At 36.9% G+C, this 26531-nt stretch overlaps 1 protein-coding gene and 1 long non-coding RNA gene across 2 annotated transcripts in view; one reads left to right on the top strand and one right to left on the bottom strand.

Annotated features, from left to right (window-relative positions):
- Positions 1-20691, bottom strand: part of LOC120479288 (apolipoprotein B-100) — a 30286-nt gene extending 9595 nt beyond the window's left edge. The window contains exons 1-16 of the mRNA XM_039671589.2: positions 20585-20691; positions 18698-18727; positions 18458-18561; positions 18229-18374; positions 17544-17691; positions 17071-17223; positions 16242-16366; positions 15946-16031; positions 15412-15868; positions 14966-15077; positions 14253-14399; positions 13511-13722; positions 13246-13441; positions 12944-13111; positions 12685-12864; positions 12418-12585 (exon numbers count right to left, since the gene is read on the bottom strand). Coding sequence (XP_039527523.2) covers positions 12418-12585; positions 12685-12864; positions 12944-13111; positions 13246-13441; positions 13511-13722; positions 14253-14399; positions 14966-15077; positions 15412-15868; positions 15946-16031; positions 16242-16366; positions 17071-17223; positions 17544-17691; positions 18229-18374; positions 18458-18561; positions 18698-18727; positions 20585-20636 — 2484 coding nt within the window. The 5' untranslated portion in view covers positions 20637-20691. The remainder of the gene's footprint in view (positions 1-12417; positions 12586-12684; positions 12865-12943; positions 13112-13245; positions 13442-13510; positions 13723-14252; positions 14400-14965; positions 15078-15411; positions 15869-15945; positions 16032-16241; positions 16367-17070; positions 17224-17543; positions 17692-18228; positions 18375-18457; positions 18562-18697; positions 18728-20584) is intronic.
- Positions 749-8869, top strand: LOC148973775 (uncharacterized). The gene is made up of 3 exons (XR_016145945.1): positions 749-1022; positions 4053-4166; positions 8491-8869. It is a non-coding gene; the product is annotated as an uncharacterized LOC148973775 (long non-coding RNA).
- Positions 20692-26531: the final 5840 nt, after the last annotated feature.

Here is a 26531-nt window from a genome sequence, read left to right as displayed (position 1 = left end):
ACATCTGTCATTCATTATTGTGGCTATGGTGTCACGTGACAAATATGACGCGTTGCCATGGAAACATTAAGGGGGAACGTTCTAAAATAAAAACTTACTCTGGGGAGTAAGTCAGAATATTTTAAACTTAAGCATGAAAGAGTTATGAATAAAAAATTATGCTGGCTTATCTTTTTATTACGTGGTTGCATATGGAGTGTGTTATGGAGCACTGCATTTAAAAATCTGTTGTTCCAAAGCGAGGTGTGTATATTGATTGTTCATTGATGGTATAAAGTTAAGCCCCCTTAACAATTTCACATGCCCCCTCAGTCATTTCATCCTGCAGCCGGGAAGTGCAACTGCAGTAAAACCACAGTACAAAAAGTACAACTTCAGAATAGTGAAGTAAAACTGCAGTACAACTGTAGATTTGCAGTATAATGAAGTAGCCTATAGATCAATAACCTTAGTTCAGTGATAAACTTTAAAAAGTGATAGACTTTTTTTGATAGAGAAAATGGTTTTAGCTTTTTGTTTTTATTGGGCTCTCAGGCAATGATATCAGTTTAGTTGCCATTAAAAAGTGAAATTACTGAACCTAAATAAAGGAGCTTTATAGCATGAAAAAAAAAAAGATTAAGTTTTTGTTTTTTACATCTGAAGTCTTGGCCTACCGATATTAAACTGTACTGCAGTTATGCTGTTTTGTGCGAGACATAGCCCATGTGACTAGAGCTTCCTCCGCGCGCACGCGCCGTGGGCGTTGTCCTGACAACGAGTCTCGAGAGCAGCTGATGCTCATTACTGTCAGTTAGCGTCTTTCCGCGTAGTGTCTGCTCCATAAAATACGGTTTGGTTGATTTCCTCACTGAAATTATCGTTCATATACGTTCATATTTATGAACTATCACAATTAAAACACAAAGACATGACAGCATTACTCGTGGTGGCGGTCATTAACAAGTGGAATGGAAGAGAAGCGTTTTCTGGACGAAAAGAAGTTCATTGCGCGAGGCCTTGTCAAGTCATTCAGCTTAGAGGTGAGTAAATTATTACATATAATGTCCTCATATTTCTCTATTTTATATTTTAGTTTGGTGTAAAAAGACTTTACGTATATGTTGTTCAACCCGGTGGGAAAATAAGAGGAAACGCCGCTTCTATTCTGTAATGTTTTACCATTCTCCGGTGTAACGTTACACTGTTTAACGTTAGTGTTAACTGCGTCACAGCAGATTGTGTAACTTATGTTTGGGTCAGTGACGTTTTAGAATTTCAAAACAGTAAAAAAATAAAAATTAAAGGACAAAGTAAATATAGCATTTTTTGTGTACATCTATGTGTATATTTTTTTGTTTTTATTAGTGCCCTTTATAAAAAATAACAATATATGACATTTTAATGTGTTTCTTTGTATACAGTCCTTGAAAATGTCATACGGTAAAACGAAGTGATTTTTAGGAATAAATTAAATTTAATATTCATGACACAGTTAAAAACAACCATGAATGTAATAGTTGATCTGTAAGTATTATATAACAAGTTGCAAAATATAACCACCTACACCACAAATACTAGATAGCCTATTTTGTTTTTTAACAACCACAGCATGTCATCTATGGACATTTGTTCTATTTTTTTGCAAGAAATTAGTCAAAAATGCCTTGAAGTTACATATATGTGTATATCATACTAGCTCTCTTCCATTATTTTCATGAACCTTGTAAACAAACAAAGTATCTATTTTTATTTCTTTTAAAATTCAATGTTTTACCATATGACATATTTTGTTTTACCGTATGACATAGTACAATTTCAATGTTTCATTGCATTTTTAATGTAATAAATTGATGTAGGCCAATTCAAAATGATTTCAAAGAAACAGGCATCTCAAGTGAACCTTTTTTTAACAGTAGAATATATTTCCCAACACATGAACATTTCTTTTAGTCAACTCAACTCTCTTTCAGTACAAGGAACACATAGGACGTGCTATATGTAAAACATGACAATATCAGTCAGATTTACAACAGTGAGATACACACACACACACACACACACACACACACACACACACACACACACGTGAATAATATATCTACAGTGGGGCCAAAAAGTATTTAGTCAGCCACTGATTGTGCAAGTTCTCCTAGTTAGAATAATGAGAGAGGTCTGTTATTTTCATCATAGGTACACTTCAACTATGAGAGACAAAATGAGAAAAAAAAAATCCAGGAAATCACATTAGGATTTTTAAAGAATTTATTTGTAAATTATGGTGGAAAATAAGTATTTGGTCAATAACAAAAGTTCAACTCAATACTTTGTAACATAACCTTTGTTGGCAATGACAGAGGTCAAACGTTTCCTGTAAGTCTTCACCAGGTTTGCACAGTGTAGCTGGTGTTTACAGTGTTTACTTTGTCTCTAATAGTTGAAGTGTTCCTATGATGAAAATTACAGACCTTTCTCAACATTTTAAGTTGGAGAACTTGCACAATCAGTGGCTGACTAAATACTTTTTGGCCCCACTGTATATAAAGCCACTTTCCAGAAACATTGTGATGCTGACTTCAACTCAGGCCAGTAGATAAGATACTGCCTATACTGACTAAACTGGCACATCCTAACATTACTGGCATCATATACTCTCACATCATATACCCTTTCCCTCCTCTTGGCTAGGTTCTCCTCTCTAGCTGCAGGATCTGCCCTTAGCTTTGCACAGAAATGTGCACCCCTCTCCTTACTAGAAAGAGGCATCTGTAATAATGTGAAAAAATGCTTAAAATAGGCAGAAATATATTATATATGTTAATATTAATTCATAGTAGTCGTACAACCTATATATGTGATATAACAGTTAAATGCTCTGTGTCATATGGTATAACAACATGTCATACGGTAAAACCGTTTGTCTGTATGACATTTTTTGTTTGCCCTTATGACAATTTTGTGCTGTGTCATTTATAATAGGCAGTTGCTTGGCCACCTCCTTCCATTATACCCTTTACCTTGACTTTTAAACTTTATATTTCACCTGTAAATAAATATTTTTTCAAATTTTAAATGTTTTAAACCCTTTTTTGACGTTTGTCCATATGACATCCAAATCTGTGACACATTTACCCCAAATTTAAATTAAAATTACCCCAAATGTAGGAGCAAAATCTTAAACTTGCCTTCAACTTGGCTGGTCTTCAGGGGTCCTCTGAGTAATGTCATCAAATTTCACATGACTTAAGTCATTAATATTCAGTTCCAAAATGGCTTCTAAACTTTGTTTTACCGTATGACATAGGGAAAATGTGTTTTTGCGGAACAATTTGTTTTAGATAGAAATAACATTTCTGAAAGGACTATCTTACTGATACTTTAATATGCTTATCTTAAGACTTGAAAAAATATGCCAAATGAAAAATTGTATCATTTTTAAACATTTTTAATAATTTTAAATACAATTGTCTTAAATAACTTTAAGTGAATTCCGTTTGTCCGTATGACATTTGACCACATTAATAGTCTAAAAATTACCTATTTTTGAAATTTCACACAATTAAGAACAGTGAGGAGGACAGATGATGTGAGATTAAAACATGTATATAATTTTAAACATATTTTATATTATTATATAATATTTATTGCTCCTGGAAGTGCAAATCAGTGCGGCACGTCACTGACCCGTTTGCACTTTGCAGCATTATTGTCTTTATCACTTTTAACGCATTTTTTAAAACTATTTGTATTGTATAAAGTGCTATACATAATGGTGACTTTACTTAAATTGTTTCAATTTAATATCAGGAATATTAGAAATATCAGACACAAACTTACTGGAAAATACAAGCAAATATGTGCTGTAGTTTGACATTATGTGCAGAAAAGGATGTTTTTGTTTTGTTTTGTTTTTTTTTTTGTTTTTTTTTAAAGTAGGCTAATTTACTTTTTTTGTGTGATTGCTATTTCCAGGAAAATGTACTGGTAACAACTAAAAACAGAAGACGATGGCTGCGGTGAAACAAATATGCACTCACAGACTTTAAAAATTGTGTGTCTCTGCTTTTTTCCAGAAATGCATGTTATTGGGCAAATTGTGTAGACTGTCAATGGAGTGACAGAAAGATTTCATCAAAAAGATCTTCAGTTGTGTTCCCCGTGTCTTGTGGGGTTGGAATGACATGAGGGTGAGTAATTTAACTTTTTATCTGGAGTGTTCAGGAGTGTTCACTCATTATTAATGCTGAACAATAAACCATAAATTAACATAAATAGGATGCATTTCAATTAGATCAAATCTAATATGGATATGTCTAGATATTGAATAACATTTTGCTAAAGAAAACCCCAAAAAGGTTCATTATAGATACAGTAAACACCTGTTCACTGGTCATTTTCCACAGCTGTATGCAAAGGCAAGTGGGCTTCTCCTGGGAGACTAAATTAATCACCTATTTTATCGCTGTCTACTGTTTTAGAAGAGGAAGTTGCTCAACTGCATTTATGAGAAAATTGAGCCGAGATCTCTCATAAAAAGCCAAATGTTAGGGATGCACGATGACATCAGCACGACATCGGTATCAGCCGATAAAAGCTTAACCCTCAAGTGCTCTTCGGTCATTTCTGACCGAAAAAATTTATGTTTTGAAATGTTAAAAATCACAACTTCATCGGAATGTTACGAAACTTGGTGACTTTTATTCCATTGGCTATGTGAACACACAAAAAAATTGAGGTCATGATCCGAGCATGCTAAGTGGTCGTAAAAAAAATAGTCACACTTGTGCTCTTCGGTCAAAAATGACCGACCATAGGAAATGAATGGGAAATTGACAAAAACACAAAAACTTTGAGAATTTTTGTGTGTACAATCTACAAATCGGCCACGATGCAGAAAAAAAGTGCTCAGCATTGAAGGGGTGACACTCTAAAACATCAAGAGTGCAAAACAGACATACCCACACACACACACACACACACACACTTTTATACACAAAAACACCAATAAATTGTGATTAAAAAATCTGTTTTGAATTTCTAAAAAATCACTGCTTCATCAGAGAATTACGAAACTTCGTGACTTTTATGGCAACATGTATGTGAACACACAAAAAAATTGAGGTCATGATTCGAGCACTTTAAGTGGTCGTAAAAAAATGAGATACACTTCTGCTCTTCTGTCAAACATGACCGACCATAGGAAATGAATGGGAAATTGACAAAAACAACAATCTACAACTTCAAACTACAATTTGCAATCTACAAATTGGCCATGATGCAGAAAAAAGCTCAACAATGAAGGGGTGACACTCTAAAACATCAAGATTGTGATATTGACACTCACCCACACTCACAAACAGACGCACACACGCACAAATAAACACACACCTATATGAACCACTGTGTCTGTAATAGAGCAATGTTGTGAGAATATGTTAAATCTATTCAATAATTCAGTCATAATGCAGGAAAAGCTCACAGCAGTGAAGGGGTGACACTAACTTCAATACTGAAATTAACACACACACACACACCTATAACAAAAAAAATAAGTAAACGTGTCCATAAACAGCTGGGGAATTTACATGCCTCTCCATAGAGAACTGTACATTTCATCTAGTGGTTACAACATGGTTCTACGCTTTCTCTCCATACTCTTACCAGATGGCTCTAATCTGCCTTCAAAAAATTTTTTTGGAAGGCCTAGTCTCTATTTTAACCTAAAATACTGCTTAAAATAAAATAAAAAATGTATATATAAAAAAAAGTTTGTATTATTTTCAATGGCAAAAATGGACCATAAATATTGCATAAATATTAATAAGTAACATCAAATTGGCTCAAAATACAAAATTAAAAAGAAAAAATATAACTGAACAAAAATAAATTGCATTGGTTTTACTGGGATGGAGGAAGTTTCATTTTTAGGTGTCCGGTCACTTTTGACCGGGAAGATAACAAGTGTGACTCCGAAACGAAGGCTAGTGATTACACCATGATTCTACGCTTTTTCTCTATACTGTAACTAGATGGTGCTAATTTTCTTCAAAAAATATTTTTTTTCTGAAGGCCAAGACTCTGTAGTATACTAAAATACTGCATTCATAATTTTTTTTTAAAAATTATATATATTTAGAAAAATATACATACTTTTACATGGCAAAAATAAACCATAAATATTGCATAAATATTAATAAATTCAATCAAACTGTCTCAAAATACTAAATTAAAAAGAATGAATATTATAGAACAAAAATAAATTGCATTGGTTTTACTGGGATGGAGAAAGTTTCATTTTTAGGTGTCCGGTCACTTTTGACCGGGAAGATAACAAGTGTGACTCCGAAACGAAGAGCACCTGAGGGTTAATGATCATCGGTATCCGCCGATAGTAATATCTCTGCCGATGAGCCTTGCCAATATGTGGTGAATATACTATGCGCACGTGACGACTGTGAACGTAGCATGAGCGCCAGCAACTTAAATGTCCAGCTGTGTGGAGGAAAAGGCGCGCTTGAGTATCGAGTTCTTTTTCAGGCTTGAACAAACCATAACACACGCACACAATGTGTGCCAAAATGTCAGTTTTGTCGAGTGTCCTCATTTGAGCAGTTTCAAAGGTCCCCTGACATGGGTTTTTTTTTATTATTTTATAATATTTCCTGGGTTGCCCTTAAATACTATTTTTTTAGATAAAAAATAGTCATAATTTAGAAATAAAAGGCATTTTTCCAACCTGATTTTAGCCTCTGCTTTGAACGCTCTGTTTGAAGGGGCGTGTCTGCTGTGGGATTCAATGTAACCGCCCACTGCTCCATGTGAAGCTCTCTTGAATACTTTTACTATTATACGTTTTTACTATTGCAGATATCGAGATTACTGAATCGTGAGAAGTTTTTGAAGTATTTAGATTCTCATCACATAAAATGTTGCTGTGATGAGAAGCAGATGACAGTCTGTCGATCGCGAGAATGAAGATCTTATTGTATAACGCAGTTTCTGCTCTCTCTGCTTTCACCAATGCAGACACGATGATGTACATACAGCAAGAGCTTCGTTGTGCAGTGTAACGCAGTTTCTGTTCTCTCTAAAGCCCCGAACTCAACTTTGGGAGTTGAGTCGGCGCATTTCCAGAGAAAATAAAATTAACCCATTGTTTCTTTTTAGATGAAGTAACTAAAAAAATACTTTTGTGTTCATTTGTACATCCGAACACTGAGCGACTGCCATGCTTTGCTTGTTTGCAAGCCATGATATTTCTCGAGGAAAAACTCAATTCTCCTATTTCTCTAGGAAAAAATAAAATCACGCCTGCGCGTGTTCGTACTTCCTGTTCCTAGCTCGTTTTGTCATTGTCGGGCCAAATTCTCTGGGCGGGCAAAGCAGAGAAAGGGGAGTAACCTTTCCCCCGTATGACGTTATATAGGGGGAGATTCGAGATCAGCGCGTCTGAGCTGCAGACGGATGCAGAGAAGAGAAAAATAGCCAAAGCTCGGTTTACACCGATTGAAAATTCTAGACACGAGAGGACCAAATACAGTCTAGGGGAACTCATATTAATGTTAAAAAACATCAGAAAATGAAAATTTCATGTCAGGGGACCTTTAAAGGATTTAAATAATCTTAAATTAACGTGGAGATTTGTGAGAAAATCGGGACACGTGTCTGATTGCATCTCTGTCAGCAGCGGCTGATCTTAAAGTGCCATTAATGTTAATCAAAGAACAAAGGTAAGAGTGAATGACTCACTCAGACCTGGAGCCAGGAGGGTTATTATACCGGTAGCCTAATAATCATCAATGCACTCCTATATTTTAACACATCTCCGCCGAACGGCTTCTTCACGCAAAAGAAAAACTCTTAAACTCTTACAAAGCACAGTAAAATTCAGCGACATATGGCTTTTCCTGATGGATCGTGTTTGTTCCTTAACTTCATTTTATATGTGCAACTCGCATAGCATACAGTATAAGGTGTGAATGTCTGTCTAAATTTGTAAAAATTATATTTATGATAGAATCAAATGTTGTTTGTCTTTTGTATTGCCTTATCTACAACACATGAGGGTAGTAAGGTAACGGTAGTACAGGAGAGAGACTTTATTTCATTTCTCTTCAGTAATCAAAATGTGTGTGCGTGTATTTTTAAATATCGGTATCAGCCAAAATGAGTTTGCAAATATCGGCATATCGAATATCGGCCAAAATCCAATAATTTGCATCCCTACCAAGTGTCTCACACTGCATTTTCGCTCAAATTGACCTTTTCACTTGCACATTGCTTGCTTTGTTTATGAGTCGAGTTTTCCTTTACAAAGCAGATTGAGTTTGTTTGCAAATGCTGGATTTGTTTAATTACGGCACAATATTAATTCCATTGAATAACCCCTATTTCAAAAAACAGTGGCGTGTTCCTGCATTAACTTGCAGATTCATTTTAAGCATAATATATGCCTGTGGTGAAGAGTAACTGAAAAGATTGTCTCTGATTCTTTTTGTTTGTTTATTACAGACTACTTCCAAAATCGTGTTTCCACATCTGAGATGAAGGCAGTGAAAAGAACGAAGTGGAATAAGAATAAGCTCTTCAAAAAACACAACTTCTCTGAATAATGTGGGGGAAGATGTTTGCATGATTTGTAAGTTAACACTTTAAATACATTGTCTAACTCTTAGCCTGTTATTTGAAATAAAATAAAAAGTAAAATCACATTATTTGTTGCATTGCAGTTTGAGACATTCACTGTTTTGTACCTTAATTCATTATTGCAGATGTGTGAAAACTTATTTGGGATATTCTGGTTGTATTTCAATGGCATTTTACAGCATTTTATTTGTATTGCATTTCAGTAGTATTGTACTTTAGTCAATTATGTATTGGAGTGCTACCGCAGCTATATTGCAGTATTATTGTAGTACTTCTGCATTTATATTGCAGTACTACCGCAGTTATATTGCAGTATTATTGCAGTACTATGGCTCTTATATTGCAGTACTACCGCAGTTATATTGCAGTATTATTGCAGTACTATGGCTCTTATATTGCAGTACTACCGCAGTAATCTTGCAGTAGTACCGCAGTTATATTGCAGTATTATTGTAGTACTACTGCACTTATGTTGCAGTACTACCGCAGTTATATTGCAGTACTACCGCAGTTATATTGCAGTATTATTGCAATACTATGGCACTTATATTGCAGTACTACCGCAGTTATATTGCAGTACTACCGCAGTTATATTGCAGTATTATTGCAGTACTATGGCACTTATATTGCAGTACTACCGCAGTAATCTTGCAGTACTACCGCAGTTATATTGCAGTATTATTGCAGTACTATGGCTCTTATATTGCAGTACTACCGCAGTAATCTTGCAGTAGTACCGCAGTTATATTGCAGTATTATTGTAGTACTACTGCACTTATATTGCAGTACTACCGCAGTTATATTGCAGTATTATTGCAGTACTATGGCACTTATATTGCAGTACTACCGCAGTAATCTTGCAGTACTACCGCAGTTATATTGCAGTATTATTGCAGTACTATGGCTCTTATATTGCAGTACTACCGCAGTAATCTTGCAGTAGTACCGCAGTTATATTGCAGTATTATTGTAGTACTACTGCACTTATATTGCAGTACTACCGCAGTTATATTGCAGTACTACCGCAGTTATATTGCAGTATTATTGCAGTACTATGGCACTTATATTGCAGTACTACCGCAGTTATATTGCAATATTATTGCATAGTGTTGTCAAAAAACTCGGTACTTCGGTACCAAGTCGGTACTAAAAAAAAAAAATGTTACGGTACCAGCTTTTCTAGGTACCGAATACCAGGTTCGTCCAGTTCTGTTCTAGACGCGATGTCTGAAACGTGCACAGTTGCGTCCTCTTCATAACGCTGATATGGCTCTCTCTCTCTGAAGCCACATATGGAAATATTTTGGATTAGGCTAATAATGTCACGTTGCCATAAGAGGCCGATTACATGCAAATTCGCAATTTCAAATATAGGCGTGATTCAAGCGCGCTCCTAATAAAAACTCGTTGGCGTTGCATAGCAACGACAGACGCCGCGTGAGAGCAAGCGCTTTGGAAAGAATAAGCACGCGCAAAAATATAATTAAAAAACACGCGCGACATGTGAACGTCCTCTAAAGTGCTTTCGGGGTAGTTTTACGAGTACATGAGCACAGTAGTATCTACCCGACACCAGAGTACTATGGTATTAGTATTGTCATTTAATGTCAGTGCCAGTTCTAGGCGTATTCTTGCCTTTATAACTTAGCAGGTTTAAAAAGCCTTTTTAAAATTAAATATGAATTCAGTTTTAGATTAATAAAAGGACAGTCAAGTCAAATAAAACATGTTTTATGGTAATGCTACAAAGATACCATTCATAAACATTACTTGGTTATCAACGCATTGAGTGAACAATATATTTTTACAACATTAATTAATGTTTGAAAATGTTATTTATTACAAACACCTGATTGTTAATGTTTGTTCACTTAATTCATTGTGCATTAAATAAATAATGGATTAAAACTTTACAAACAACTTTAAAAATGTGTTAGTGTATAATATTGTTTATTTTAGGTCATTTTATCTAATCTTTTTCTAAAGTGTTTATAATACAAATGTACAGTTTCCATACTTGTAACCGTGATAAACACTTAAATATATGTAAATTTAAACTAAGCTTTGGTACCGAGAACCGTGAATTTTAACTGGTATCGGTACCGAATACTGAAATTTTGGTACCGTGACAACACTATTATTGCAATACTATGGCACTTATATTGCAGTACTACCGCACTTATATTGCAGTATTATTGTAGTACTACTGCAGTTATATTGCAGTACTACCGCAGTTATATTGCAGTATTATTGTAATACTACCGCAGTTATATTGCAGTATTATTGTAATACTACTGCAGTTATGTTGCAGTTGTACTCCAACTACTGTATACTGCAATAATGCATTTTTTTCGTGTCCAAAAAACTGCATTTTCTACATGCAGTATTACTTCTAAAAAAACTGCAGTAATTTTTTGTAATTCCTCCCGAATGGGAGTATGGCAGCCCTATTAACGGAACAGGAAAAGTATGAGATTTGGCACACTTTTAGGGATGGTAAAGAACAGTAATTGGACCAATTTTGGAGTCTCTAGGATTAACTTTATAGCTTCAGTTCAAATTTCAATTTTGAAATGGTTATAACTTTTGAACCTTTTGTTCTAGAAAAATGAAACTTAGTACACCTGATTTTTCTCATTATGCAGGTCACATTCAATATCTTACATTACGAGTGCCCATTTCAGTAGAAGCCATTTTGAAAAGTACAGTATTCATGTTTTTTTTCACTACTCCTTTAAATTTTGCTCCATTCTTACGAAAATTGGTTCAGGTGACCTTGGGACTGAGATCTTGGGGATGAACTTGAATGACTGAACAGATTTTTTAAAATTCATCTTTGTTCAAAGTTAGGACGTTAGAAACATTATGTGCCTTGGTTTTTGCCGATTTTCCAACAAGTTGACTGTCCATCATAATGAAGCAAATGAAAAACGTTTGCCAAATCGTGCTCAATTTTGTAAATAATTGGCTCAGATGATCGTTGGACCAAGCCGCACAGAACAGAATGGATTTTTGATATTCACCACCGTTCCCGAAAAATTCTTCTTCAAAGTTGACCTTGGTAATTGGTTAGCATACTAACCAGATGACATTATTTCTAAAGTGGCTCTTTAGTTATCAGGTTAACCTGTTAAAGTTACATTAGCATTAAACTAGCTTAGCATGCTAATCTGGTTAACATGCTAAATAATGCTGTTGTGTCCTCATTCTCACACCGAAGGCTCTCCTTTGCAGTTCGGTGAGTCATCGTCAACTGAGTAACGTAAATGTGTGTTATGTTGCGTCATTTCAATTCCTTTATTATCTGAGTAAGCGATGTACCAATCTTTGGATTAAAAATAAGTATGTTTTGTTCATTCTGTGTTCTGTTCATTTTGAGTTATTTTTTACCTGTTCTTCTGAACTAGCCTTTGTTTCATTTCTGCTGTTTTTTTCTTTTCCTGCTCCGCATTGCGCTACGGCCCCTTCTGGGGCTCGGCCTGGAAATTGCTGCTAGCCGATATATTTTATTCCTGTGATCAAAGCTAAATTTTCAGCATCATTACTCTAGTCTTCAGTGTCACATAATCCTTCAGAAATCATTCTAATATGTTGCTCAAGTAATATTTCTGATTATCATCAGTGTTCATTCATGTTTTTCACAAAAATATGACTGCTTTCAACATTGATGAAATCAGAAAAGTTGCTTGATCATGTTTTCAAAAACATGAACACATCTTAGAGCATAATAGAAATGCAAGATAATCTGTTGTTGACAATAACACGTGCACGACTGAAGTGGTTTGGACTCACCTTGCCTGGATTAAAGCTCAATCCTCCTTTGACTCCAGGAGTAAAGGTCCCAGACAGAGCCACTCTCAGAGGAAAACCAGCTCCGGTGGGCAGATAAAACTCATTATCCATGAACATGTAGTGAAGAAAAAGCTCGTTGTCGACACTCGAGAGCAGTCTTTTGAGGAACTATATAAAAAGTTGACATGTCAACTCCCTTGTTTGCATTACTAATTCTGATGACAGAATCGATGTGATGACAGAGGTGGTTGGTAAAACTGTACTCACGTCAGTGGGGATCATCTTAAGGAGATTGTGAATCATCTTGCCATCTTTTGTATCAAGATACCCAAGTTCAGCACCCAGAAGCTTGAGGTACACCATTGCTTCAGGAGCATCTTGGGCCTTTAGGTCCTCGATAAGCTTGTTGACATTATGACTGATTTCATTTACTATGTTTTGAGAAGCCTACAGCACACAGAAGAGATTGAGATTGGGATCCAGCTGTGAAGAAATATCCATTTGCAACTTTCAGTAGATTTAATACCTGTCTCTTCTTCCTATCGTTTCCCATGAACGGCAGCATGTTGTCAAAGACCTCATTGAGTTCGATGGGCATTTTGTCGGTGGCATATAAGGTGGTCTTCATGATAGTATCTGGGAAGAATCCATCGTCACCGAAGAGAGCCTCCACAATGGGCTCAAAGCCCTTTCCCTCCATGCCAATTTGAAAGCAAGAATCAAAGACATTAGAGCTGCTTGATTATGGCAAACAGAATTTGGCAAATATCAAACAGATTTCATAGGGCCAAAATCAATTAAATGTTGGACTTTTATTGAACTCTGTACCTCAATCAAGTCCATATCAAATCCAAAAGCATTCAAGGTCATCTCCAGCATGACCTCCCTTGGAAGTTCATTAGAAGATTCAAAGATCATGTTTCCCTCTAAAGACCCAAGTCTGTAGTACCGGGAGAGTTCATTTGGTTCCATAAGCATTTCAATTTCATTGCCTTGAAAGGCCTCTCGAATCTTCTCTTTCAAGCTAGGGAGTAAACAAAACAACATTACCTTTTCTTCTGAAAAATAGATTAGCTTCTTCTTCTTAACTTACTCCAGGGTCTCTGGTGCTGTAGAGCTCAAGATGTTGCTGATATGAGAGATGATGAAGCTCTTGACCTGAGGATTTTCCTCAACAAGGAGAGCCGCTGCCAGTTGAGCGAGTTCAGCAGGTGTGGGGTTCTTCATCAAGATGAGATACGCAGCTACACGCTTCTGTACGGACGCGGCTCTGTCCAGAACAGCACGCATGAGCACCTCTCGGCCCTGTAAAAGCCATGAAATGACCATTAGACTAGGGCTGTGATATCGCAAAAGAATAAAGTGCATGCTGTGATTGTATTAGGTAAATACATGCACAACCGGTTTCAGAGTGAAGTTTGTCATTTACGCATGTTTATTGCATGATACAGCTTTTCAGAGTCTCATTAGCTATTTCTATCCATCTATGTTTGGAATATTACTGGATTAAATTAATTTTATCCAATAAGAAGATGCGCAATGATGTGATTGGATAACTGGACTAACCAGCGGACCAATTGCATCACAGCATCTCAGATGTTGGTTTGATCTGAAATGCCTGAGCCAAAGTCTTTCATCAGAATAATTTGTTTTATTTCCCTCCTAGAAGCATCTCACATGATTGCGATCAGAAAACAACAGGAATCCGAACGCAAGATAACTTGATATCACCAAGTCACAAAATATCGCAATGTCAGTATTTTCCAATATTGTGTGGCCCTATTTTATACTGACTTCAAACTCACCAAGAGTTGTGGATTTATTAAACAGCTCACCTCTTCAGGTACAGGAGTCTGTCTGTAGACCTGGACCGCGGCCTGTTGGACTGCGGCGGAGGCAGACGGCTGCTTGATGCATTGAATAACAGAAGACTGCAAAGCAGGACGTGCAGCTCCCAATGCAGCCGCCATGTTGCCAATGACCTGTAATAAGACTTTTAGAGTAATGCATGATGTTTGGCCAGACCATCCAGCCGTTATAGGCAAAAACTCAAATCTCCCTTTCTCTTGAACAGTAGGTGGTGCAGTGCCACAAATGAGCAAGTACCATCGAGTCATGATTATGATAACATGCACCAAGTTTCGTCCCAATTTGCTGAGGCATTCAAGAGTTGGAGCCCAACATCCATTTTGGCGTGTCAAATTCATTGTACGGTATGAGTAAGATTTGGTCAAACAAGTATCATTTACAAACTTTTTACCTAAAATGTGTGCACATTACTGTGAAGCAAACCAGTTATCCCTTCTTATGGATTTGATGGCAATTAACTTACCAACATGACCTCCGGCAAAAAACAGACGGTAATTTAGCCGTGAATTTTTATGCAGATAGTGGGAGAAAAATACAGACATTCAATAAGACGCCAATAAAATCACAGAATAACCCCTGTAAATACGTCCCCTTGATAAACAATTACCATCCGAATAGGGCTTAAGTTGTAGAGTCTGAAGTTGAATTTATTAGCATGTAGGAATTTGTGTGAACATACCTTCAAAGAAAGAAATATGTGTTCCTGGTCCCCTGTGCAATCACCGATCTGTTCAAGGGCGTAATCAGCCACTGCCTGGATCTCACTGGTGACTCCATCTGTCTCAAAGAGCCTTGGGTCACACAAAGAAGAAAGATGAAAAGTTCACTTGTGTGCAACATTGACGACAGTCAGTGAGAAAAAAACTGTGATTTGTCTGAAAATGTCACATGGTTTCACATGTTTGCATTGGCCACACACTATAATCAAGGTAAACATTACCACTCAAAGTTTTAGAATAATAACATTGTGCATGCATTCCCTTGGAATGGAACCCAAGATCCGTAACTGTTTGAACTACAGAAATGCAACCAATTTGTAAAATTCAACTCATATGTTAGTTGACGCTTTACTTTTACCTTAATCTAAAGTTTTAAATGGAATACATTTCTACAGCTGTCCCTCACCTTCTCACAGCATTGCTGAGAGCGTAGTAGATGGGTTTGCTTGGTTTGAACTTTGCCATCGCCAACATTTCCTTCACAAGGACGTGGGAGGACCGGGGTATCATTCCCATGGCATATACAGCAGCGTCAATCTCACCCGAGACCGAGATCTTGTCAAAGGTCCTGAATATCTGCATGACAGCACTGCAGCATTCTGGGGTACCGCACTGCAGCAAAGCCTGGTACGTGACAGACTGAGAGATTTCCAATGCCTCGGGAACAACAGCCGTCAAGGTTTCAGCTTCCATCTTGCGGATCACGGCTATGAGCTTGTGGGCCAAGTGGGCTCTCTTGCGTCCATCGTTGGTTTTGGAAAGCCCAGCAATTTCCCTCAGAACAACAAGAGCGGCTTCTTTATCCTGGATGGGGCTCATGTCAACACTGCTGTCTTGATGGAGGGGTTTCATGTTGGCCATATCTGGAGGAATGCATTTTGCATTCAGTTTGACATGCATGCAAATTATGAATATTCATACCAAAGAGATGTTCTCTTACTTTGGTCAAAGACTCTGTCACTGTACTTAGCGACTCCCAGAAGGGTCAAGGCCTGTTTGCCAGTATTGACCACTCCATATTCTCCCCTGGTTGAGTCAAAGTCACAGAGACAAACATCAGTGCATGAGCATCCAAAATACTTAATGTACATTTATTTGGCAGATGCAAAACTTCCTAATAATGGTTTTAGTTTTAAATATGCACACAATCACTCATATTCATATGCTTAGTTTGTTATGACATTGGCATTTCTAGAGCCATGCACTAAAGTTACAGGAATGTATTATTTCACTTACTTATGTGAAAAGAGCGCAAGCACATGTTTTTCGGTGCAAGTTCCAGAGGTCATGTGGTGCTGCTCATTATTAAACTTGTATTTGCAGGTCTGGTTGCTTCTGATCATCTGAGCAAGAGGATAATTCTTGGGAAGAGAGAAGGACAAACATTGGACATCTCAACCTACTCATCTTTACTAGGTTTAAAAGGGTTCATGACATTGATTTTTATTATAATGTTTATAATTTTAATATGTTCCTTGAGGTTCCCTCTATAACTAATTAATTGTCATGGAAGTTTAAGCCTTGCCAAATTAAATATTCAATTATATAATAATGTGTCCTGTTAAGTAAATCTGGCCCATTGTCTCCTAAAAGAAAGAATAGATTCTGAACTGCCTGAAACGAGTCGTCAATAATTGAGTCTCACTTCCTGGTGAATCTGTGAAGGTTTGTAACTAATTTGCATAATTGGCTCGCGCGTCTCTGGTCTTGATTGGCTGAACAGCGTCTCTTTACCCCGCCCTCAATCACTGTAGTGTTTCTGAGACTGAAAGAGTTTGGTTTGTGTTGTTCATGTTGAGAAAGCCGCTGTTTTCTGCTGACAAAGCAAATCCACTATGATGAGAGATATACAGCAAAACCGACGGCATCGTTACTGTTAGTAGTACTGTGTATCAAGTGCTGAGAAAGAGCTGATATGCTAATGAGCGTTTGGTTTCAGACCAATCACCACAGATTGGGCCGTCTGGCCAATTAGAGCGTTGGATGAATGTAAAACTCAAAAACAAAATTAGCAACCTATAAAATAGCATGATTGGAGCACTTTAGGTCTGGTCTCTGAACTCACCATGCCGGAGATGAGGGCGAGGGGACTGGTGTGGTCTTCCACCGGCCTGAACTTGTCACAATCGGACAAGTCTCTTCTAAGGGTGACTTCGGTGGCGACGTCCTTTCTGGTGTTCACAACATGGTCAGTCTTGCACAGACCGTAGATGGTGGGCTGGAATAGAAACGGTCTGAATGTTAAAAGTGGATTTGGACAAATATCTTAAATCTTAATTTCTTAATTGTTTAAACAGTAACCCACCAAGCTTTTAAAAATATAAAAAATAGGCAATTAAAAATATGTGCAACTGGTTTCAGATTAAAGCTCAGCATTTGGTTCATTCACATGCTTGTAACCCATGATATCATGTGTAGATGACATGCTTCACTCTGAAACCAGTAAATATCGTAATTAAATTGCAGCCTGTGCGGTTTGACAAACGCATTAGGCCATATCACGATACCGATTTCATTTTGATAAATCATGCAACGGACCATGTCTTCGTTCCTGTCCTCCTCAAGCACAGGGACAGCAAGAGCAGAGACGATTCCCCTCTTGATGTTGAGGATGTTTATCAGCTCATCTTCCTCAGGGAAAAGCTTGATGTCATCGTCTCCCTCAACGGTGAACTTCAGAGGGCGTCTGAACAAAGAGAGACGAGTCTGCTGAATATGACCATCTAGTGCCCGGATTATAGGGAGCTGATTGAGATGCACCCTAGTTATTGTTAGTGTTGTCAGATCCAAGGTTAGAGCAAATCTGTGAAGACCGAATGAAGGAGGAAGTAGAGGACCCAGTTGCAGAAACGAGAGCTCAGTCAGGGTGTACACTTCACGTCTCCAAAACAGAATCTCCAAATTCAGTCAATCCAAAAAAATCCAAAAGAGGGTCTAGAAAATCCAAGGGTAAATTATGTTTCCCAAAAACTTACATTTAAAAAATAAGGACAACAAAATGAAAACACAAATAAATCCAGAGAAAATCACAAGAGGAATTTACCAAAAGACTGGAGAGGTTGGTCTCAACATAACAAACACTGAGCAAAAAACAGAGCAACTTAAATACACAGGCACAGGTGAGAACGATAACACATGATCAAATGAAGCTGAAATGAAACACAATAAGGGTCTATAGTTGCTAAAACTAGCTCATGAACCTAACCAGTGAACTGGCCTTTACCTCTCCATGGCGGTTTTGAAGTCCTTCGCACCGGCCGCTGCTCCAAACACAGGCTTTCCATCCACATCCACGTCGACCACTTCACTCAGCGTGCAGTCGGTGGTGCGCACAATGTAGCTGCATGTACCAGGAGCCGCAATCTCAACCTAATACGACAGTCACACTGCGTTGCTGAAAAAAACAGTGGTATCTATACAGTTTGATGAGGTGACATGAACTCGTACTGTACCTTGCAGCTGGCCTTGGGGCCGTTGACAGCCCCGTTCAAAGCATTCAACGACTCTGTCTCATAGAAGTACTCATACTTGGTGAAGGGCTTGTATCTTCCGGACACTAGAAGAAGCAAAGCGTCTCATTTAATACACATTATCATACTGCAGAAATACATGCTGACATTTAATATTGAATTTAGATCATTACAAATGTAGGTTTTGCGTATAGTGGATTCTGCAGAATAATTGAGACATACTCAAGCATGGCGCTCCTTTGTCCTGAGCTTCTGCAATACAAAAAAAATGTACATTATTAGAGTGAATTGAAACTCTAGCGTAGTCAGGGATGAAAATGTTCAAAAACACTTTGAATGTACAGTATGTGTGATCCTTTACTAATCTAAATACAGCACTTTTAGAAATCTAGAAACTGGTATACATTCGTCCATTCATTGCTAAGACATTTGAATGAGCTGGGTGACTTTCAAAAGTGCCACTCGACTGAGTCTCGGTTATTGAAGCTCTGAGACTGGCAAGAGCAGCTTTCAAACCCTCAGTTCTCATCTTGCTGGATCTGTCTGCTGCTTTTGACACACCAGATCCTCCAGTCAATCCTCACGATGAAGGACATCAGGAACCGCAGAACTCAAGAGTCCTTCAGGGTGTCGTGGAGGGGTGAGGTGCCTCAGGGCTCAGTGCTGGGGCCGCTTCTCTTCTGCATCTTCAGTCATTCAGAAACATGGCTTTTCCCATCACTGCTATGCTGACGACACACAACTTTACCTCTCATTCCAGACAGAGGATCCGACGGACATTTCTTGCTGGATGAAGGACCACCACCTTCATCTCAACCTTGTGAAGCCAGAATTACTCGTGGTCTCGGCTAACCCAAAACTTCAGCACAGCTTCTCCATTCAGCCATAGGCTCATCAACCTTAACTCCACTGAGGACAGACAGGAACCTTGGAGTTGTGATGGATGATCAGTTGAACTTCAGAGATCAAATTTGCCTTATACAACATTAGGAGGATCAGTCCCTTCCTATCAGAGCTACACAACTCCTCTTCCAAGCTCTTGTTCTCTCCAGATGTCACTCCTCTCCCTATAAACGTGCACTGGTGGTCAGGCGCTGCTTTATTGACCCTTTGGATAAAAGCGTCTGCTAAATGATTAAATGTAAATGTTAAATGGAAAGTTCTTTATTGCAGTGGCATTAAGAAACGAGAAACACCTGACAATGAAGTAAAAAGAGTCTAATTAATTCAAACGTTCTGATTGTAGTGCTTAGCGCATCATATTTTTTGTTTATCTCATAACAATGACTTATAATATAATTATAACAAAAAATTCTGAATAATGACTTATGTCAATTTCGACTTTTTATGTCATTATTTTGAATTTTCAATCTCATAATCAGGACTTTGTATGTCTTAACTTCAACTTGGATCATAATTGACATAAATATGAGATAAAATGTCTTTTCTTTTGTAATTATTAGTTGCATAATTACTCTGTATAATAACTATTATGATTATAATTATTACTTTTTATGTCATGATTTTGATTTCTCAATCTCAAAATTATGATTTCGTATGTCATAATTTCACTTTTTTTTACCTAACTTCGGCTTGTCAAAACAGATATAAAAGCCACAATAATTAGTATGTCAGAATTATAACTTGAATGTAATAAGTTACTCACATCTTACAAGTTATCATAATAACTATTATTATTAGACTTAGTATGTCAATTTCAACTTTTTATGTCATGATTTGACTTTTCAATCTCATAATTATGACTAAGTATGTCATAATTAAGACTCAACATTATTGTCTAATTCAGATTTACTAAAGCATGATTTTTTATCTCATTTGGCAGAAATGGGCTTGCACATGGATTTCATATGCGTCTCAACAATATATCCTAATAAACTGGAAAAAAATATTTTCCGATATTTTAATTAAGCAAAAATGTTTGTATCGGTGTCATTTCATGTTTATGACATAAGTCATTTAACATTTTTAGTAAATGTATATTATTACTTGTATTGGAAAAAATACAGAGAAAGAAAGCTTTTTGCGAATATTTGGGGGTAAAAAATTCGATTTGTGCTCCTCAGAATAAGCGGCAGTAGAGACACTTACTGGACATGGTGACGGTCAAAAGCAGCAGAAGACAGAGCTTATTATCACCCATGATGACTTCAGAACATTTCTACGTTTCACAGCCTCAGTTTCCAGGACATTTATAGCAAAACAAACTCATGTGAGCAACGAGTGCTTGCTCGTTTCAGCCCTTACTCCAAAGTTCATAACTAGGCTGTGGCAGAAAAAAGCAGAGCCAAGTTTGAGATTGATTTCGCAAAGTGACCGATAGCAAGAACAAACATAGTTTGCTAATAAATATTTGTCTGGCCTTTTATTTGCTCAGTTTGTTGTTTCAGTATATCATTGATTTAAGTGCACTGACACAATCGGAGGACGACAAAACTTGAATCTCAGTCTTGCTTAATCTATTTATGTTCATGTTTAGATCAGCAAAAGATAGTTTTAAATAATCAAGGACTTTGTGACAAACAGAAACTCCTCATGTGCATATGCTGATCTGAACTTATGCAAGGACAATTCTGCTGCAGGAAAACATAAAAGGTCTATTTAGAATTCAGAAACCCTTGTGCAGTGTATTGCTCGTGCACACGTAAATGAACATGATTCAAAACCCCACTATACTCACACATGTTTGTTCTTAGAAGTAAAAAGAAGTGGAAAATACCTTTGCAGTGATATACATTAAACGCTGTAGAGAGCGACCTTAAAGGAACACGACTCCGACTACAGTCTGTGACTATACAAACCACAACATGTAAATAGGAAAACGTTTGCGTTATTTTGTCACTCATTTGGATTAGTATGAAAGCTGCAACCATTCACATCCAGTCTTTGTGCTAAGCTAGGCTAGCAGTGGGTGCGTCAAACAGACTTATAGCACGCACGGAGATGAAAAAGGTATGTATGGACTTATCTAACTCTGGGGGGTAAGGTGAATAGGCTAAAGTCCCAAAAAGTCGGAGTGTTCCTTTAAAAGCAGCACTGGATGCAACAGCGATGGACTTGTAAGTAAATCTCTTATTTGTACTTGTTTGCGTTGTATTTTTTTTTTTGTATTTTTGTATTATGTATGTGAACACACAAAAAAATTGAGGTCATGATCTGAGCATGCTAAGTAGTCTTAAAAAAAATAGTCACACTTGTGGTGTTTGGAAATAAATGGGAAATTGTAAAAAAAAAAAAATTAAAAAAAAAGTGTGAAGTTTTGTTTTTTGTCAATTTTTTTTATAAGAAATAGTTTTTGAGATTGTTTCAACTATATATTCAAATCCACCAACAACAAAAATGTGTTCATAAACATCTGGGGAATTCACATGCCTCTCCATAGAGAGCTGTACATGCCATCTAGTGGTTACACCATGATTCTACGCTTTTTCTCTATACTGCAACCAGATGGGGCTAATTTTCTTCAAAAAAAAATTTTTCCTGAAGGCCTAGACTCTATATTAAACTTTTTTGAAAATAATATATATATATATATACAAAAATATATATATTTTTCCACGGCAAAAATAAACAATAAATATTGCATAATTTTAATAAATTCAATTAAATTATCTCAAAATACTAAATTAAAAAGAATAAATATTATAGAACAAAAATAAATTGCATTGGTTTTTCTGGGATGGAGAAAGTTTCATTTTTAGGTGTCCGGTCACTTTTAACGGGGAAGATAACAAGTGTGACTCCGAAACGAAGAGCACCTGAGGGTTAATAATAATTCCGGTTCTGTTGTGGATCCGCGTTCAATGACGCGGCTGACGTGTGTCTGGTGCGTCCGTGTATTCGGGTTCAAATAAATATGGGCAAAAAAATGCTAGTCTTCCTCTGTGTGGAAATCCTTAGACATGTGTGCGAAGATTGTTTTGTACAGCGTGCGTTTCCCTCAGACTGTGAACGAAGCTCGGACGCACCAGACACACGTCAGCCGCGTCACTGAACGCAGATCCACAACAGAACCGGAAGACAATACAATGCTGAATAAAGTCATTGTTTTTGCTATGTTTGGACCAAAAAGTATTTTCGATGCTTAAAAAAATTCGAACTAACCCACTCATGTCACATGGACTACTTTGATGATGTCTTTATTGCCTTTCTGGGTAAGGACAGTATAAGGTACATACATTTTCAATGGAGGAACAGAAAGCTCACCGACTAAATCTAAAATATCTTAAACTGTGTTCCGAAGATGAACAGAGGTCTGACGGGCTTGGAACAACATGAGGGTGAGTCATTCATTTTTGGGTGAACTAACCCTTTAATCGCTGTTTAGGGTCTATCTGACCCCACTGGACTTTTCCTTGATTTTTTTTTAAATGTTCCCTTCATCTCAGGGCCATGAAAGTTGACGACTTTTCCTACATAATCTAAACATGCATAAAAAAACTGATTTGATTTGGTTGTTATAAAGGTGTGTAAAATTTTTTTTACCATTTAAGCTGTTTGGGGTCAAAATGACCCCAATTGAAAATGAATGGGAAAATGAAAAAAATGACTTTTTTTTATTTTGTTTGTCAAAGAAATAAAAGCAAATCCATTATAAATCTGAAATCTTCTACATACAAACCAAGGTCTGGTTCTAGAGCATAAATAGAAAGTAGAACAAACTTTCTATCTCATACACACACAAAAAACACGTCATGACTGCAACAGAGAGCATTTTTACAGAAAATGGCAAATAAAATAAACAAAACTGGCATAAATCTAAAAAAAAAATGTACATTTAAATCAAGGTCTGGTCCTAGAGCATAAACACAAAGTAGAACGAGCTTCTATCTCACACACACACACACACACATGTAATCAGTCCCTCCAGTTTTTCGCGGAATCAACAAAGTGTTGCATTTTTTTGCGATCCTACATAATTCGGAATTTAACCACAAAATAATCACAAAAATGAAAAAGACCTTACAAAACATTAAATTATAATCACCCAATTAAAATATCTCTTATTTAATTAACGTTAACGTTTCAATGCATTTCACGGAGATGATTTGCGCACGCGTGATGTCTGTCAGATGAATAGACGGTCAGAAGTATGGCGAAAGCAAATGTGTCTCACCTGCCCTCTCACATAAGCGCTAAACAGTATCCTGATATATTGCACGAGAGTGGGGGTAAATTGTTTTGCAGCCCGTGTAACAAAATTTTAGACCACAAAAGAAAGTCTACTATCGACTATCATCTAAGCGGGAGCAAACACCTCAGACAAACAGACCTGGAAACGCAAGCAGCTGACCATGTCGGAGATGGCTTCAAGGATGACGGCCGCTGGACATGATCGTAATGAAGTAAGCAAAAGTGATTCTTGTGTTGTTTTATATTGCTGTGTGGTATGTCGATTTAACTGTCAAATCACTAAAGATTTGTTATTTTATATATACGGCTATGTAGCTGCTGAATCAGCCAGTTTTCATTGGGCTGTAGGCTACGGCAAACTTATTTTAACATTGATTGAATGACATCACAAAAAATATGATATGCTTGATGGTACTAAAAATAATAATAAAAGCGCAGTATACCACGAAAGAGAACTAATTTCAGCCAGTCGAGTGACAGTCTGTCTCTGACTGAGTGACTGCAGTGTGTGTATTTGTGTTTATTTATTATGTTGTCAAAGCTATTGCAGGCCACCTACCCAAAAATGGGGGAGCTGCAGGACCGGTGGCTGATAGCAGGAGGTAATGTCCAATACATAAACTGACACTTCATTCATTTAGGTAAAATAGGTAATGCAACAGAGAATGGTAACATACATCTGGGTCCTCAACTCCCTCATTACCTCTCCTTCCCCTCGTCACTATAGCTGATGTGGTGAGCGCTCATCCAGATGAGAGCTACACATTGGTTGTGATGTGCCAACCCTCTCATCTTGAGCACCTCAAACTTCTTATTGATGGAACGCTTTATAAATGCTATATTATTTGTTATTCCACATATCCATTTTTTCAATCATGTTTTTAATTTTACCAGATGGAAATGGGAGGAGAAAAATGTCCGCTATCCCCTTGGAGGCTGAGGGCTACACTGGTGCTATGCTGGTGGTGGGAAAGGCACTCTTTACATAATGCCTCTTCAGGATGTGTTGGACCTCTCAACCACTCTTGGCAAACACTCCAGAGTTTGCTTTGATGCCCAAGGCCAGTTGCAAATAGCCTGACTTCGTCATACTCATATTCAAGAGAGAATATGAGTCTGAAACTCCTCCATTGGGCTTTTATTATGAGGCGTGTCATAACCGAACCAGGACAAAAAAAACCTCTGCACTCAATTGGATAGTCGGTAGACCTACAACCAATCAGAGCAACGCAGTAAGTCAACTCCTTTGCATAGCGCAGTTTTCAAATACAGAACGTAGCCTAACTTTATTTATTTTAGAAGTTAAATAACGAGTGTTGCTTCTTTACTTACTTCTCCATGAGTGCCACCAAAGGAGAAACCACAACGACCACAGGCTTTTCATTAAGTACCATCTTCTTAACGACCGTCAGAGCCAGCTGATAAGTTTACACTTTTGCCGAATCATGTTGGAAGGACGCCAAAAATATCTTTCTGATCGACAAATGCCTTGATTGCAGTTCTCTGTTTGTCTATTATCCCTCAGGTGCTCTTCGTTTCGGAGTCACACTTGTTATCTTCCCGGTCAAAAGTGACCGGACACCTAAAAATGAAACTTTCTCCATCCCAGTAAAACCAATGCAATTTATTTTTGTTCTATAATATTTATTCTTTTTAATTTAGTATTTTGAGACAGTTTGATTGAATTTATTAATATTTATGCAATATTTATGGTTTATTTTTGCCATGGAAAAGTATATATATTTTTCTAAATATATATAATTTTTTTTTTAAATTATGAATGCAGTATTTTAGTATACTATAGAGTCTTGGCCTTCAGAAAAAAATATATTTTTTGAAGAAAATTAGCACCATCTAGTTACAGTATAGAGAAAAAGCGTAGAATCATGGTGTAATCACTAGCCTTCGTTTCGGAGTCACACTTGTTATCTTCCCGGTCAAAAGTGACCGGACACCTAAAAATGAAACTTTCTCCATCCCAGTAAAACCAATGCAATTTATTTTTGTTCAGTTATATTTTTTCTTTTTAATTTTGTATTTTGAGCCAATTTGATGTTACTTATTAATATTTATGCAATATTTATGGTCCATTTTTGCCATTGAAAATAATACAAACTTTTTTTTATATATACATTTTTTATTTTATTTTAAGCAGTATTTTAGGTTAAAATAGAGACTAGGCCTTCCAAAAAAAATTTTTGAAGGCAGATTAGCGCCATCTGGTAAGAGTATGGAGAGAAAGCGTAGAACCATGTTGTAACCACTAGATGAAATGTACAGTTCTCTATGGAGAGGCATGTAAATTCCCCAGCTGTTTATGGACACGTTTACTTATTTTTTTTGTTATAGGTGTGTGTGTGTGTGTTAATTTCAGTATTGAAGTTAGTGTCACCCCTTCACTGCTGTGAGCTTTTCCTGCATTATGACTGAATTATTGAATAGATTTCACATATTCTCACAACATTGCTCTATTACAGACACAGTGGTTCATATAGGTGTGTGTTTATTTGTGCGTGTGTGCGTCTGTTTGTGAGTGTGGGTGAGTGTCAATATCACAATCTTGATGTTTTAGAGTGTCACCCCTTCATTGTTGAGCACTTTTTTCTGCATCATGGCCAATTTGTAGATTGCAAATTGTAGTTTGAAGTTGTAGATTGTTGTTTTTGTCAATTTCCCATTCATTTCCTATGGTCGGTCATGTTTGACAGAAGAGCAGAAGTGTATCTCATTTTTTTACGACCACTTAAAGTGCTCGAATCATGACCTCAATTTTTTTGTGTGTTCACATACATGTTGCCATAAAAGTCACGAAGTTTCGTAATTTTCTGATGAAGCAGTGATTTTTTAGAAATTCAAAACAGATTTTTTAATCACAATTTATTGGTGTTTTTGTGTATAAAAGTGT

Source organism: Pimephales promelas, chromosome 13 (assembly GCF_988280905.1).
Source record: "Pimephales promelas chromosome 13, fPimPro1.hap1.1, whole genome shotgun sequence".
NCBI lineage: Eukaryota > Metazoa > Chordata > Actinopteri > Cypriniformes > Leuciscidae > Pimephales > Pimephales promelas.
The sequence above is the reverse complement of the archived record's forward strand: the minus strand, read 5'-3'. Positions and strand labels throughout refer to the sequence as shown.